Source organism: Macaca fascicularis, chromosome 17, assembly GCF_037993035.2.
Source record: "Macaca fascicularis isolate 582-1 chromosome 17, T2T-MFA8v1.1".
In the NCBI taxonomy this organism is placed as follows: Eukaryota; Metazoa; Chordata; class Mammalia; order Primates; family Cercopithecidae; genus Macaca; species Macaca fascicularis.
Window position 1 is genome coordinate 65,993,154 of NC_088391.1, and position 18,178 is coordinate 66,011,331.

General features: G+C 40.1%; 1 protein-coding gene across 8 annotated transcripts in view; it reads right to left on the reverse strand.

Moving 5' to 3' along the window:
* The window catches only part of LOC102145599 (uncharacterized), a 682,844-nt gene that overhangs the window by 474,017 nt on the left and 190,649 nt on the right, over window positions 1–18,178 (reverse strand). For 7 of the 8 annotated variants that reach the window (XM_074021604.1, XM_074021603.1, XM_074021609.1 and 4 more), the window contains exon 3: window positions 4,942–5,050. The exons of the other annotated variant lie outside the window; for it this stretch is intronic. In XM_074021604.1, the coding sequence (XP_073877705.1) occupies window positions 4,942–5,050 (109 nt within the window). The remainder of the gene's footprint in view (window positions 1–4,941; window positions 5,051–18,178) is intronic. 8 annotated transcript variants of the gene reach the window in all.

Here is an 18,178-nt window from a genome sequence, read left to right on the forward strand (position 1 = left end):
TATGAACTAGATTTCTCACTTTTCCCATTAATATGCTAGAAGTTTCTGGTTTAAAAGGTCACTAAAGTTGGGATCTCATAAAGTGAAAACAGATTAAAATTGTTTAATGTATCAAGAAACTAATAACTTGTTTTGTAAAATTTCAAATGACAGTAGTGAATAATGTCATCATATGTGGAAGATTCTCTAAAACAACCACTTCCTTTTGACTACGTTTTTTTAGGAAGAATCTACTTATGAGTCTCCACCCACAGTGATGCTTTTACTTTTAAAATGGTTAGAGTTTTCAGAGTACTTTCCCATATATTATCTATTGGGACATTACAGCGACCTCATGAGGTTTATACAGCAAGTATTACCATTTTTTCTACCTTACAGATAAAGAGCTTCAAATTCTAACCTGATAAGTGTTTGTCTCAGAGACTTCCTGATGAGCTGGGATGGAGAGCAGGTCATCTGACTCCCCAGATGGTGTTTTCTCCATCACTCCATAGTGTTTCCCAAGGATTCTGCTCAAAGTAGCAATGGAACATGGGCAGTTACATATCTCATTGTCCTATACTCTCAAGTTCACTACACACTCCTTTCAATTGAAATTTTTGGAAGTCACTGATCGTGTGAAATGCTGAAAGACAATAGACAAATAATATAATATAATATTAAGAAAAGAGATGGCCGGGCACAGTGACTCACACTCGTAATCCCAGAGCACTTTGGGAGGCCGAGGCAGGTGGATCACAAGGTCAGGTGTTCCAGACCAGCCTTGCCAATATGGTGAAACCCCATCTCTACTAATAATACAAAAATTAGCCACGCATGGTGGTGCACGCCTGTAGTCCCAGCTACTCGGGAGGCTGAGGCAGAAGAATTGCTTGAACCCGGGAGTTGGAGGTTGCAGTGAGCCAAGATTGCACCACTGCACTCCAGCCTGGGCAACAGAGTGAGACTCCATTTCAAAAAAAAAAAAAAAAAAAAAAAGACTATTCATATTCTATTGCAATGTGCTTTCTGTGTATTATATTCAAATGAAGAAATTTATTCTTTTCACATGAACTGAATATGTCCCTTCAAAATACATACATTGAAATCCAAATCTTCAATGTGATGGTAATTTGGAGGTGGGGCCTTTAGTGGGTACACAGGTCATCAGGGTAGAACTCTCATGAATGGGACTAATGCCCCTAAAAAAAGATACTTGAGAGCTTCCTCTAGCTCTCTGCTCTCTACTCTGTAAGGATACAAGAAATCAGCCATCTGCACACCAGGATACCAGATCTTCTGGCACCTTGATCTTGGACTTCCTAGCCTTCAGAACCATGAAAAATAAATTTCTGTTGCTGAAGCCATCCACTCCATGGTATTAGGTTATAGCAGCCTGAACTAAGACATTATAATATTAAAAATACTTACAACTTAAAAACCCAATTAACATCTTTAGAAAGTACAGCCAGCTCTAGACCATTAGTATTGGGATTTCTGATGAACATTCATATGAAACACTTAGCGTGTGCCAGGAACTTTGATGTTTTCTATAAATCCCACTTAATCTTCATATCAGTCTTATGATTATATGTCATTTACATTATTCCACCTTTTGTAAGAGGTAAATGCAGTGCACATGTCTAACCATCATGCTCTGTGCCAGCAACAATCATGCAAATACGTTAATCATGACCCCATGCCAAAACCAGTTTTTCATAAAAAGTGAACTGTCTCTGATTCAGGTAGAGAGATGAAGAGGGAGGTGGAGTGCACAGCTAATGGATACTTAGCTTCTATGCCCAGAGGGTGAATGTGGAAATTAATAGAGGAGTTCACCATAGGACTTTGTGTTGTACAAGTGGAAGGAAAACATTTTCCACTTACCTAACTCACAGGATGTAACAGAGATTAATGAGTGTCAATGAAACATTGAACCATTTAGATGAGAACAATAGATCTCTTCAAAAAAGAACAACTGTAAGTTAAAGATTCATCTATATTCCAAAATCTTTCATAAAATCTACGTAACTAACTAGATACGCAAGAGGGACAGATTAACGATCCTTTAAAAGCTTTTCTATTTCTTGCTTTGAGTTTTTAAATTATATGCATTCAGGCTTAATTTCCATTTTTAAGATAAATTCCAATAGAGGAGGAATGAACAGCTGATTCATTCTGGTTCAGTGGGTTACTTTTCCATTAGATTTTGTATTTTTCTGGCAGCCATTAGGAGTGTTCCAGGACTGTGATGTCAGATAACATATGCCACACAGATTCAATACCACATCAGTGGGCCAGCAATTCTTACTGTTCCCTATTTTCATACAGCTGAGCCCAAAATGTAGCTTCTATCAACCTCAAAACCTCCCACTGGCTCATTCTTGGATTTTCTCTATGAAACTACACAGCAGAACAAGGAATGCCTGGGGCTCAGAAATCTGCACACTCATTTCAAACCAACTCAAACACCTGGGTCTCCATAGACTCTAGGCCTATGCACAGAAGAGAAAAGCTCCTTTGAGAATCAGCAGAACTCCCACATTAAACTACTTTCCCCTCCTTCTATATCCAAGATGAATCCAATAACAATATCAAGGGTTTCTACCTTAGCCTGCTGCTTTGACTTCACTTAGCGCTCTTTGACAAATATACTGTGAAGATCCTGATTGAAAATGCCTCTCCCCACCCTAACCTCCAGAGCAGTGAGTCTCAGTGGAATTTACATGCAATTTCAATATTGGAAACAGAATTAAAGAAGTAGGGCACATTCACTGAATATTCATTTCTTGAGTACATACCATGGGCCAGGCACTTGGCTCATGTTAAGTGTTTTATAGATTTCCATCAATAACTTGAAGGTTAAACTGCTTCAACCGCAGGAGATACATTAAATCATGCACGTGTAGTTGACGTGCAACAAGAGTGAGTCAGCATACTTAAAACACTGCCATTCCAGGCCACATGCAGTGACTTACACCTGTAATACCAGCACTTTGGGAGGCCGAGGCAAGGAATTGCTTGAGCTCAGGAGTCCAAGACTGGCCTGGGAAACATGATGAAACCCCGTATCTCTTACATATATATATATGTAATATATATATATGTATATATATATACACATACACACACACACATACACATACACACATACACACACACACACACACACACACGCAAATTAGCCAGGCATGGTGGTGCCAGCCTGTAGTACCAGCTAGTAGGAAGGCTGAGGTAGGAGGATAACTTGAGCCTAGGAGTTCAAGGCTGCAGCGTGTCATGATCAAACCACCACATTCCAACCTTAGTGACAGAGACTATGTCTCAAAAAAACAAACAAAAAAAATTGCCATTTTGAAAATGACCATCTAATTGTAAATGGTATGGCTGTTATATCATTAAATAGAGGGAAGAAAGCAAGAGGAGGCATGCTCTTTGCTGCCGCTGTTAATTCATTCAAATTCTCTGTCATCAAAGGGTAATCATTCGCAATTTGATATTTCAAACAAGTTAAAACTTTATAAAGTAATGGATAATCTCTAAATGCTGAGACATTAAATTCCTCATTCCAAGACTTACACAAACTTATTTTTTTCCCAGCATGCTGCCAGATGGTAAATTAACAGAAGCCATGACTCCTAACCATGGAAGAGTTAAGGTAATATATTTTTGTTTGTTAAAACCGGGCTGACTTAAAAGAAGATAGGACTTCCCCAGTTAAACCAAAAAAACCATAAACTAGAAAATATAGTTATGAAAAAATATAGAGATTAAGAAGTGAGCAAGTCTAAGATCTTCATCTATCATACATCTTCCTCCAGCATGAGTGATTTCATTTGCTTCTTAAACAGATAAATACAAAAACAGCATTTTCCCTTGGCAAGAAAGTAACTGTTTTGTATTATTTACCTACAATGCATCTGTGTTTCTAAAAAGAACAGTAAATACATTTCTGGAGCAAGACATGTTTCTGTGATAATGTGAGTAATGCTTCTTAAACACTTTGGAGATTATTAGAATGCTTTCCAGAAGCTGATACTGAACTCAGTCAGTTTAGCAAGAACACAAGATAAAGATAAAGAGACACTCTCGGCATTTTTCACTAAACTATTTGTAGAGTGCTGCAATTGGATGTCTTTCAGAACAGTAACCACCAGAAGCAGAAGGGCCAGGACTCGTTCCAATCCAGTCTGAAAGATATCCAGGCCAGACTGCTTTCTTCAGGAGGGTCCTTTAAATAAACAACCCAGTTTGAGTGACATCTGCCACCCCAAATACTGGGTTAATTTTCAGACCGCACTGAGAAATTCACAATATGGCTGTTGCAGCATCTTCTAATTGGTGTTTAAACCTTAACTGGGCAAGCACTTCACAACAATGACAGAAATAAAATAGCTAATGATTAGGCCTTGTACATACCTTCTTCTAAGCCAAGCCAGATCTGAGAGAATCATGGCTTAAAGCAACAGTCTTCTCAGGTCTCTCAGATCACCTAGAAGGAGACTATGTGGGGTGGTGGTAGCATATATGTATTCATCTTTCTAAATCATGATTCATTCATTCATTCATTCAATAAATATTTGTTAAGCTACAATAGCATGCTTTCATGGAACTGATATTCTTATGTAGGGAGGCGAGGGAAACAGTCCGATAAGTGACAAATTAATTAACAATCAAATATGGTAACTTGGTTGATTTAATATAAGTGCTATAAATGTTATGAAGAGAATAAGAGAGTGGAACTAATTTGAATGTGGTGGTCAGAGATCTTGCTAAACAAGCACCACTCAAGAGGAGACCTGCATAAACAGAAAGAATAACACATAGCAAAGAACGGTGGGGAGAAGAGAGAATGAGCTTGACATTTTCAAAAAGTAGAAAGCAGGTGTTGTGTTAGCTTAGAATGCAATAATGAAGTACCAGAAAATGGTATGGCTTAAATAACAAGAATTTATTTCTCACCATTCTGGAGGCTGGAAAGTCCAAGATCAAGGTACCAGCCAGCCTTTTGGTTCCCCCTTGAGGGCTCTCTTCTTGGTTTGCTCATGGTTGCCTTCTTGCTGTGTACCCACTTGACAGAGAGAAAGAGAGGAAGTAAGCTTTCTGGTGTCCCTTCTTATAAGGGCACTAATCCCATCATGAGCACCCCAGCCTGGTAACTTCATCCAAGTCTAATCCTTCCCAATGGCCGCATCTCCAAGTACCATCACATTAAAGGTTAGGGCTTCTACATGTAAATTTTGACGGTGACACAATTGAGTTTATAGCAGTGAGTATGTCTAGAACCTGGGAATCCAGGGAGATAGTGGCAGGAGATGAAGCTAAGAAGTAGGGTGAAAACTGTACGTTCCCTGGAAAGAGTTTTGTTGAGCTTTGTTTTTTGTTTTTGTTTGTTTTGTTTTGAGACAGTCTTACTTTGTCACCCAGGCTGCAATTCAGTGTGCTACAACCTCTACCTTCTAGATTCAAGTGATTCTCATGCCTCAGCTTCCCAGGTAGCTGGGACTACAGGCATGTCCCATCACCCCAGCTAATTTTTGTACTTTTAGTAGAGACAGATATTTGCCATGTTGGCCAGGCAGGTCTCAACTTCCTGGCCATAATTGATCCACTAGCCTTGGCCTCCCAAAGTGTTGGGATTCCAGGTGTGAGCCACCGCACCCAGCAAAGTTTTGACTTTTTTTCTAAGTGCCATAGAAAGTTGTTATATTTTGAATTTTCCAGGAAGTAGATTCCAAGATAAAGTTCAGTATATAAGAGGATTGTTAGGAAATGTCCTTGGGATTAATACTGGTGGGAAGTAGGGAGGGAGACAAAATTGGGCTAAGTGAGAAGTTGGACTGCAAGATCTAACATCTTCAGCCAAACCCACAGGGAGCTAACATGGCCAATAAGAGTGGTCACATGCTGAGCAGATATAGCTAGGCCTTTATACTCCTATCTCCATCAGTCAGTGGATGTGGGCCACTCTGAAAGGGGAATTATCTTGGCACATGGGGTCTCTTTGCAACTGTGAAGTCCCCAGATGGATGGACAGCTGCCGACTGTCCTCTGAGCACTCCCACGAGCTTGGCAGCAAAGACTTCCTTTACAGAAGATCAGACTGGGAAATCACAGTGCTCAGCACACAATCAACTGGGGAGGTGATTTGATTTGGCTGTGTCCCCACCGAAATCTCATCTTGAATTCCCGTCTGTTGCAGGAGGGATCCAGTGAGAGATAATTGAATCATGGGGGCAGGTCTTTCCCATTCTGTTCTCATGATAGTAAATAAGTCTCATGAGATCTGATGGTTTTTAAAATGGGAGTTCCTCTTCACAAGTTCTCTCTCTCTTTGCCTGCCGCCATCCATGTAAGACGTGACTTGCTCCTCCCCAGCCTTCTACCATGATTGTGAGACCTCCCCAGCCACATGGAACTATAAGTCCATCAAACCTCTTTCTTTTGTAAATTGCCCAGTCTTAGGTATGTCTTTATCAGCAGCCTGAAAACAGACTAATAGAGTAAATTGGTAAAAACAGAGTGAGGCACTGTTGAAAAGACATCCAAAAATGTGGAAGCAACTTTGGAACTGGGTATCAGGCAGAGAGGTTGGAACAGTTTGGAGGGCTCAGAAGAAGAAACGAAAATGTGGGAAAGTTTGGAACTCCCTAGAGACTTGTTGAATGGCTTCGACCAAAATGCTGGTAATCATATGGACAATTAAATCCAGGTTGATATGGTCTCAGATGGAGATGAAGAACTTGTTGGGAAATGGAGCAAAGGTAACTCTTGTTATGTTTTAGCAAACAGACTGGTGGCATTTTGCCCCTACTAGAGAGATTTGTGGAACTTTGACCTTGAGAGAGATGATTTAGGGTATATTGCAGAAGAAATTTCTAAGCAGCAAAGCATTCAAGAGGTGACTTGGGTGCTGTTAAAGGAATTAAGTTTTAAAAGGCAAATAATAATGTTTGGAAATAATGTTTGGAAAATTTGCAGCCTGACAATGCAATAGAAAATAAAATCCCATTTTCTGAGGAGAAATTCAAGCTGGCTGCAGAAATTTGCATAAGTAATGAGAAGCCAAATGTTAATCACCAAGACAAGGAACAAAATGTCTTCAGAGCATGTCAGAGGTCTTCACAGCAGCCCCTCCCATTACAGGCTTGGAGGCCTAGGAGGAAAAGATGGTTTTGTGGGCCAGGCCCAGGGTCCCTCTGCTGTGTGCAGCCTAGGGACTTGGTGCCCTTTGTCCCAGCCACTCCAGCCATGACTAAAAGGGGCCAAGGTACTGCTCAGGGTGCGGCTTCAGAGGGTGCAAGCCCCAAGCTTTGGCAGCTCCCACGTGGTGTTGAGCTTGCACATGCACAGAAGTCAAGAACTGAGGTTTGGGAACCTCTGCCTAGGTTTCAGAGGATGTATGGAAATGCCTAGATATCCAAGTAGAAGTTTACTGTAGGTGGGGGGCACTCACGGAGAACCTCTGCTAGAGCAATACAGAAGAGAAATGTGGGGTTGGAGCCCCCACACAGAGTCCCCACTGCGCTGCTGCCTAGTGGAGCTGCAAGAGAAGAAGGCTACCATCCCGCAGACCCCAGAATGGTAGATCCATGAACAGCTTGCACTGTGTGCCTGGAAAAGCTGAAGACACTCAATGCCAGCTTGTGAGAGCAGCTAGGAGTGGGGCTGTACCCTGCAAATCCACGGGGGTGGAGCTGCCCAAGACCATGGGAATCCACTTTTTGCATCAGTGTGACCTGGATATGACATGGAGTCAAAGGAGATTACTTTGGAGCTTTAACATTTGATTGCCTCACTGGATTTTGGACTTGCATGGGGCCTGTAGCCCTTTGTTTTGGACAATGTCTCCCCTTAAGAATGGCTATATTTACCCAATGCCTGTACCCTCATTGTATCTAGGAAGTAACTAACTTGTTTTTGATTTTACAGGCTCAAACGTGGAAGGAATTTGCCTTGTCTCTGATGAGACTTTGGACTGTGGACTTTTGAATTAATGCCCAAATAATTTAAGACTTTGTTGGACTGTGGGAAGGCATGATTGGTTTTTAAATATGAGGACATGAGATTTGGGAGAGGAAAGGGGCAGAATGATACGGTTTGGCTGTGTCACCACCAAAATCTCATCTTGAATTCCCAGGTGTTGTGGGAGGGACCAGTTGTGGGTAATTGAATCATGGCGACCGGTCTTTCCCATGCTCTTCTCATGATAGTAAGTAAGTATCAAGAGATCTGATGGTTTTATAAGGAGGGGTTTCCCTGCACAAGCTCTCTCTTTGCCTGCTGTCATCCATGTACAATGTTACTTGCTCCTCCTTGCCTTCCACCATGATTGTGAGGCATCTCCAGCCACATGGAACTGTAAGTCCATTAAACTCTTTCTTTTGTAAATTGCCCAGTCTTGGGTATCTCTTTATCAGCAGCATGAAAACAGATTAATACAGGAGGTTTAAGCACAAGAGTCATCCAAATAATTTACTTTGTTTCATCAATTCTGCAGTGAACTCTTTTTTCTAAATTTTAATATTTCTAAAATTAGATTGTATCTTATAATTATTGGTATCATGTGAGGATCAAGCCGTCATCATTGCCTCTGTATGTGCAAATATTAATAGTGCATGAATTAAAACTTATAGAATAGGTTTCAGCAGTATAAAAGCAAAACCTGAGCACAATAAAAGCACCAGTGCTTTTATACCCAAGAACCAAATGGATGTGGGAAGGAGTTAGAAGGTGGTGCATCAGACAAATTTAGCAGCATTCCAGAATTCCTAAAGGAAGAGTCCAAGGTAGATTAACTACATATAGTAATTCCAAAGCCATGTTAAATGCCAGCACAATTTGGTTTTAGTTCTATGACTTCCTTTAAGATACATTGCATCACCATGTTATTGATAACTGGAAGGACAATACTGTGTATATAAGAGACTGAATTGAAAAGTGATCGGGAGACTTGGCCTTGAATATGAAGAAGGTGTAGAAATATCTTATTTTGCCTTTTTTAAAACAATAGATAATTGATATTACACAGATTATAAAATAATTTTCACAATCGAAGTCTATTTTCAAATACCAGTATACTGCTTCATGGGTAGTAAGAGTATCTTATAATAAAGTATTCCCAATTCTCCCTCCCATCCCTTAGAACACTGGTGTCGTTCATTTCACTTACCCATAAGCTATATATTGTTGTTATTGTTTTAAACAAATGTTATTGGTTAGATCAATTCTAAAAAATACAAGATTCTATTTCACTTTAATTTATTCCTTTTGTAACATTCTTTCTTTATGTAGATAAAATATTCTGACCTGTGTTATTTTCCTTTCTCTAAAAAAACTAATATATCTTGTAAGGCACGTCTATTAGTAAAAATTTCCCCAATTTTGGTTTGATTGAGAAAATTTTTATTTTACCTTTACCTTTGCTGAAGTCAGAATTCTAGGTTGTCTTTTTTTCTTTCAACACTTTAAATATTTCACTCTACTCTCTTCTTGCTTAAATGGTTTCTGAAGAGAAGTCTGATAAAAGTTTTACCCTTGTTCCTCTCTAGGTAAGATGTTTTCTGCTTTTTATCAGATTTTCTTCAGTTTGAATATGATATGCCTAATATCTTAGGTTTACTTCAGTTTGAATATGATATGCCTAAATATAGGGTTTTTTGTATTTATGCTGCTTGATGTTCATGATTTGAGCTTCATGAGCTTAAATTTCATGGATCTGTGGTTTGCTGTCTGTCATTAAGTTTGGAAAATTCTCAGTCATTACTATTTCAAATATTTATTCTTCTTTCTCATTCTTCCTTCTCCTCTGGTAATGCCATTATTTATATGTTACACCTCTTGTAGTTGTCTCACACTTCTTGAATATTCTCTTCCATCATTTTCCTTATTTTTTTCTCGTTGCATTTCAGTTATGAAAATTTCTATCAGCATATTTTCAAGCTCACTGATTATTCTTCTATATAAATGTGAATTTCTACTCATGAGCCCATTAAATGCATTCTTCATTTCTGCTAGTGTTGTTTATTGCTAGCATTTTCTTTCTATTATTTCTTAGAGTTTCTATTTCTCAGCTTATGTTACCCATCTGTTCTGACATGTTGTCCATATTTTCCATTTTGATTTTCCAGTATAATTCTAAAATCTCCACCATATCTAAACTGGGTTCTGTTGTTTGGTTTGTCTGTTTGGACTGTGTTCTGTTTGTTGTTGTTTTTGTTTTGCTTTGTTTATGCCTTTTAGTATACCTTGTAATTATTTTTAACAGCTAGACATTTTATCAGATTGAAGGAACTGAGGCATATGGCCTTTTAGAGTGAGGTTTTATGTTTATCTGTATAGGAATTAGACTGTGTTTACTATTTGCTGTACCTATAGGTATCAGAGACTAACATTTCCTCTAGTGTCTTTGTTTCTCTTTTCCTTGTTGCCTTTGGGCTTCTCTAGAGACTCCTTCTTAAATAGAGTTTGTGCTCTGAAATTGCTCTCAGCTATAATCTCGGGTTATACAGGAGCCCTATTGATATGGTGGGGGTGGAGGGAAGAAAGTACTCTACAATCTTATTACCATGTCTTAGTCTTTTAGTGAGACTATGCCCCTAGACTGTGATCTTTGCACATACTTTCTAGTTTTTTCTGCCTCACGTGAGAAAGAAGACCAGAGGGTGCAGGAGTTGGGTATTTACTTTCCCTCATAGGTTTATTAAGCTCTGGTAAAACTCACATTGGTTAGAAGCTGATAAAATAGTTTCCTTCGAGGGCACAGAACACTCTAGGTATATTTCAAAATAGTTACTCTTCTCCTCTTGGTATTAGAAGCATGAGGTAATTTTCCTCTGACCTTGACCCTGAGAGCTTGATAAAGCTCCTGGAGGTAAAACTCATAAAAGTATGGGTATTGCCTTCCAAAACCTGGGCTCCCAGGGTTTTTAATCTTTCAGACTTCAGCAATTATTTAATCATCTTTTATGTGTTTAAATTTAAGTCTCCAGATATGGCTTCTGCTCCCAGTAAGCTCTCTGATCTCTGTATCTGCCAATCTCTCTAGTTTTTAGGGTAGCAGTTTGACCTGTGTCAATAATTTTATGAGGGATTTAAAAACAGTTGTTGGGCGGGGGGCGGAGCAAGATGGCCAAATAGGAACAGCTCCAGTCTCCAACTCCCAGCACGAGCGACACAGAAGACTGGTGATTTCTGCATTTTCAACTGAGGTACTGGGTTCATCTCACTGGGGAGTGCCGGACGATCGGTGCTGGTCAGCTGCTGCAGCCCGACCAGCGAGAGCTGAAGCAGGGCGAGGCATTGCCTCACCTGGGAAGCGCAAGGGGGAAGGGAATCCCTTTTCCTAGCCAGGGGAACTGAGACACACAACACCTGGAAAATCGGGTAACTCCCACCCCAATACTGCGCTTTAAGCAAACAGGCACACCAGGAGATCATATCCCACACCTGGCCGGGAGGGTCCCACACCCACGGAGCCTCCCTCATTGCTAGCACAGCAGTCTGTGATCTACCCGCAAGGCAGCAGTGAGGCTGGGGGAGGGGCGCCCGCCATTGCTGAGGCTTAAGTAGGTAAACAAAGCTGCTGGGAAGCTCGAACTGGGTGGAGCTCACAGCAGCTCAAGGAAACCTGCCTGTCTCTGTAGACTCCACCTCTGGGGACAGGGCAATAACAAACGCAGCCGAAAACTCTGCAGACGCAAACGACTCTGACAGCTTTGAAGAGAGCAGTGGATCTCCCAACACGGAGGTTGAGATCTGAGAAGGGACAGACTCCCTGCTCAAGTGGGTCCCTGACCCCTGAGTAGCCTAACTGGGAGACATCCCCCACTAGGGGCAGTCTGACACCCCACACCTCACAGAGTGGAGTACACCCCTGAGAGGAAGCTTCCAAAGCAAGAATCAGACAGGTACACTCGCTGATCAGAAATATTCTATCTTCTGCAGCCTCTGCTGCTCATACCCAGGCAAACAGGGTCTGGAGTGGACCTCAAGCAATCTCCAACAGACCTACAGCTGAGGGTCCTGACTGTTAGAAGGAAAACTATCAAACAGGAAGGACACCAACACCAAAACCCCATCAGTACATCACCATATCAAAGACCAGAGGCAGATAAAACCACAAAGATGGGGAAAAAGCAGGGCAGAAAAGCTGGAAATTCAAAAAATAAGAGCGCATCTCCCCCGGCAAAGGAGCGCAGCTCATCGCCAGCAACGGATCAAAGCTGGACGGAGAATGACTTTGACGAGATGAGAGAAGAAGGCTTCAGTCGATCAAATTTCTCAGAGCTAAAGGAGGAATTACGTACCCAGAGCAAAGAAACTAAAAATCTTGAAAAAAAAGTGGAAGAATTGATGGCTAGAGTAATTAATGCAGAGAAGGCCATAAATGAAATGAAGGAGATGAAAACCATGACACGAGAAATATGTGACAAATGCACAAGCTTCAGTAACCGACTCGATCAACTGGAAGAAAGAGTATCTGCGATTGAGGATCAAATGAATGAAATGAAGCGAGAAGAGAAACCAAAAGAAAAAAGAAGAAAAAGAAATGAACAAAGCCTGCAAGAAGTATGGGATTATGTAAAAAGACCAAATCTACGTCTGATTGGGGTGCCTGAAAGTGAGGGGGAAAATGGAACCAAGTTGGAAAACACTCTACAGGATATCATCCAGGAGAACTTCCCCAACCTAGTAGGGCAGGCCAACATTCAAATCCAGGAAATACAGAGAACGCCACAAAGATACTCCTCGAGAAGAGCAACTCCAAGACACATAATTGCCAGATTCACCAAAGTTGAAATGAAGGAAAAAATCTTAAGGGCAGCCAGAGAGAAAGGTCAGGTTACCCACAAAGGGAAGCCCATCAGACTAACAGCAGATCTCTCGGCAGAAACTCTCCAAGCCAGAAGAGAGTGGGGGCCAATATTCAACATTCTTAAAGAAAAGAATTTTAAACCCAGAATTTCATATCCAGCCAAACTAAGTTTCATAAGTGAAGGAGAAATAAAATCCTTTACAGATAAGCAAATGCTTAGAGATTTTGTCACCACTAGGCCTGCCTTACAAGAGACCCTGAAGGAAGCACTCAACATGGAAAGGAACAACCGGTACCAGCCATTGCAAAAACAGGCCAAAATGTAAAGACCATCGACGCTAGGAAGAAACTGCATCAACTAACGAGCAAAATAACCAGTTAATATCATAATGGCAGGATCAAGTTCATACATAACAATCTTAACCTTTAATGTAAATGGACTAAATGCTCCAATTAAAAGACACAGACTGGCAAACTGGATAAAGAGTCAAGACCCATCAGTCTGCTGTATTCAGGAGACCCATCTCACACGCAGAGACATACATAGGCTCAAAATAAAGGGATGGAGGAAGATTTACCAAGCAAATGGAGAACAAAAAAAAGCGGGGGTTGCAATACTAGTCTCTGATAAAACAGACTTTAAACCATCAAAGATCAAAAGAGACAAAGAAGGCCATTGCATAATGGTAAAGGGATCAATTCAACAGGAAGAGCTAACTATCCTAAATATATATGCACCCAATACAGGAGCACCCAGATTCATCAAGCAAGTCCTTAGAGACTTACAAAGAGACTTAGACTCCCATACAATAATAATGGGAGACTTCAACACTCCACTGTCAACATTAGACAGATCAACGAGACAGAAAGTTAACAAGGATATCCAGGAATTGAACTCATCTCTGCAGCAAGCAGACCTAATAGACATCTATAGAACTCTCTACCCCAAATCAACAGAATGTACATTCTTCTCAGCACCACATCGTACTTACTCCAAAATCGACCACGTAATTGGAAGTAAAGCACTCCTTAGCAAATGTACAAGAACAGAAATTATAACAAACTGTCTCTCAGACCACAGTGCAATCAAACTACAACTCAGGACTAAGAAACTCAATCAAAACCGCTCAACTACATGGAAACTGAACAACCTGCTCCTGAATGACTACTGGGTACATAAAGAAATGAAGGCAGAAATAAAGATGTTCTTTGAAACCAATGAGAACAAAGATACAACATACCAGAATCTCTGGGACACATTTAAAGCAGTGTGTAGAGGGAAATTTATAGCACTAAATGCCCACAAGAGAAAGCAGGAAAGATCTAAAATTGACACTCTAACATCGCAATTAAAAGAACTAGAGAAGCAAGAGCAAACACATTCGAAAGCTAGCAGAAGGCAAGAAATAACTAAGATCAGAGCAGAACTGAAGGAGATAGAGACACAAAAAACTCTCCAAAAAAATCAATGAATCCAGGAGTTGGTTTTTTGAAAAGATCAACAAAATTGACAGACCACTAGCAAGACTAATAAAGAAGAAAAGAGAGAAGAATCAAATCGACGCAATTAAAAATGATAAAGGGGATATCACCACCGACCCCACAGAAATACAAACTACCATCAGAGAATACTATAAACACCTCTACGCAAATAAACTGGAAAATTTAGAAGAAATGGATAATTTCCTGGACACTTACACTCTTCCAAGACTAAACCAGGAAGAAGTTGAATCCCTGAATAGACCAATAGCAGGCTCTGAAATTGAGGCAATAATTAATAGCCTACCAACCAAAAAAAGTCCACGACCAGATGGATTCACAGCTGAATTCTACCAGAGGTACAAGGAGGAGTTGGTGCCATTCCTTCTGAAACTATTCCAATCAATAGAAAAAGAGGGAATCCTCCCTAACTCATTTTATGAGGCCAACATCATCCTGATACCAAAGCCTGGTAGAGACAAAACAAAAAAAGAGAATTTTAGACCAATATCTCTGATGAACATCGATGCAAAAATCCTCAATAAAATACTGGCAAACCGGATTCAGCAACACATCAAAAAGCTTATCTACCATGATCAAGTGGGCTTCATCCCTGGGATGCAAGGCTGGTTCAACATTCGCAAATCAATAAACATAATCCAGCATATAAACAGAACCAAAGACAAGAACCACATGATTATCTCAATAGATGCAGAAAAGGCTTTTGACAAAATTCAACAGCCCTTCATGCTAAAAACGCTCAATAAATTCGGTATTGATGGAACGTACCTCAAAATAATAAGAGCTATTTATGACAAACCCACAGCCAATATCATCCTGAATGGGCAAAAACTGGAAAAATTCCCTTTGAAAACTGGCACAAGACAGGGATGCCCTCTCCCACCACTCCTATTCAACATAGTGTTGGAAGTTCTGGCTAGGGCAATTAGGCAAGAGAAAGAAATCAAGGGTATTCAGTTAGGAAAAGAAGAAGTCAAATTGTCCCTCTTTGCAGATGACATGATTGTATATTTAGAAAACCCCATTGTCTCAGCCCAAAATCTCCTTAAGCTGATAAGCAACTTCAGCAAAGTCTCAGGATATAAAATTAATGTGCAAAAATCACAAGCATTCTTATACACCAGTAACAGACAAACAGAGAGCCAAATCAGGAATGAACTTCCATTCACAATTGCTTCAAAGAGAATAAAATACCTAGGAATCCAGCTTACAAGGGATGTAAAGGACCTCTTCAAGGAGAACTACAAACCACTGCTCAGTGAAATAAAAGAGGACACAAACAAATGGAAGAACATACCATGCTCATGCATAGGAAGAATCAATATCGTGAAAATGGCCATACTGCCCAAGGTAATTTATAGATTCAATGCCATCCCCATCAAGCTACCAATGAGTTTCTTCACAGAATTGGAAAAAACTGCTTTAAAGTTCATATGGAACCAAAAAAGAGCCCGCATCTCCAAGACAATCCTAAGTCAAAAGAACAAAGCTGGAGGCATCACGCTACCTGACTTCATACTATACTACAAGGCTACAGTAACCAAAACAGCATGGTACTGGTACCAAAACAGAGATATAGACCAATGGAACAGAACAGAGTCCTCAGAAATAATACCACACATCTACAGCCATTTGATCTTTGACAAACCTGAGAGAAACAAGAAATGGGGAAAGGATTCCCTATTTAATAAATGGTGCTGGGAAAATTGGCTAGCCATAAGTAGAAAGCTGAAACTGGATCCTTTCCTTACTCCTTATACGAAAATTAATTCAAGATGGATTAGAGACTTACATGTTAGACCTAATATCATAAAAATCCTAGAGGAAAACCTAGGTAGTACCATTCAGGACATAGGCATGGGCAAAGACCTCATGTCTAAAACACCAAAAGCAACGGCAGCAAAAGCCAAAATTGACAAATGGGATCTCATTAAACTAAAGAGCTTCTGCACAGCAAAAGAAACTACCATCAGAGTGAACAGGCAACCTACAGAATGGGAGAAAATTTTTGCAATCTACTCATCTGACAAAGGGCTAATATCCAGAACCTACAAAGAACTCAAACAAATTTACAAGAAAAAAACAAACAACCCCATCAAAACTTGGGCAAAGGATATGAACAGACACTTCTCAAAAGAAGACATACATACAGCCAACAGACACATGAAAAAATGCTCATCATCACTGGCCATCAGAGAAATGCAAATCAAAACCACAATGAGATACCATCTCACACCAGTTAGAATGGCGATCATTAAAAAGTCAGGAAACAACAGGTGCTGGAGAGGATGTGGAGAAATAGGAACACTTTTACACTGTTGGTGGGATTGTAAACTAGTTCAACCATTATGGAAAACAGTATGGCGATTCCTCAAGGATCTAGAACTAGATGTACCATATGACCCAGCCATCCCATTACTGGGTATATACCCAAAGGATTATAAATTATGCTGCTATAAAGACACATGCACACGTATGTTTATTGCGGCACTATTCACAATAGCAAAGACTTGGAATCAACCCAAATGTCCATCAGTGACAGATTGGATTAAGAAAATGTGGCACATATACACCATGGAATACTATGCAGCCATCAAAAAGGATGAGTTTGTGTCCTTTGTAGGGACATGGATGCAGCTGGAAACCATCATTCTTAGCAAACTATCACAAGAACAGAAAACCAAACACCGCATGTTCTCACTCATAGGTGGGAACTGAACAATGAGATCACTTGGACTCGGGAAGGGGAACATCACACACCGGGGCCTATCATGGGGAGGGGGGAGGGGGGAGGGATTGCATTGGGAGTTATACCGGATGTAAATGACAAGTTGATGGGTGCAGCACACCAACATGGCACAAGTATACATATGTAACAAACCTGCACGTTATGCACATGTACCCTACAACTTAAAGTATAATAATAATAAATAAATTTTAAAAAAAAGTGAAAAAAAAAAAAGTTGTTGATTTTCAGTTTGTTGAGCTTTTTCTTTTTTTTCTTTTCTTTCTTTCTTTCTTTTTTTTTGTTTTTGTTTTTGTTCAAGACAGAGTCTCACTCTGTTGCCAATCTTGGCTCACTGCCAAGATTCCTCTGCTTCCTGAGTTCAAGCAATTCTCCTGCCTTAGCCTCCCAAGTAGCTGGGATTACAGGCATGCACCACCATGTCTCAACAATTTTTTGTATTTAGTAGAGATGGGGTTTCACCATGTTGGTCAGGCTGGTCTTGAACTCCTGACCTCAGGTGACCTACCCACATTAGCATCCCAAAGTGCTGGGATTACAGGCATGAGCCATTGTGCCCAGCCTGTTCAAATTTTTCTTGTTATAATATGACTAACAACTTCCAAACTGTTTACATGTCAGACCAGAAACCTTCCAAACTGTTTACATGTCAGACCAGAAACCAAACTTTAATCTTATGACTCTATAGTGATATATGATGTAACCCTATGTCTCATTAAATTTAAAAGATATTTTCATAGAAAATAGAAATTTAAGTGCTAAAAATTGGGTCATTATTTTAATGGCTAAACTTCTTTCTTAGTAGTGAATAAAATAATTGTACCACCTAAAAATCAACCCTGTCTCTGATTTGTATAAATACAATAGGACGATTAACTCACTGTTATTAAAAATAATCTTGTCTACAGAGACAAGACTGGAAACAGGCAAACCAATCAGGAGCTTGCTTTGATATTTTAGAAATGAAAGGGTAATGAGTAGATTCAGTGCAGTTAAGTTTAGGAGCCTTGATTCACAATTGAAATTAGTTGAATGAAGCTTTTCTTAGCCTGCCGACCATGTTCCTACAAGGAAAACATCTTGGATAAGATCTTAGAAGGTAAGACCTGCATGTTTGCGGCTAGAATGGTCAGCCT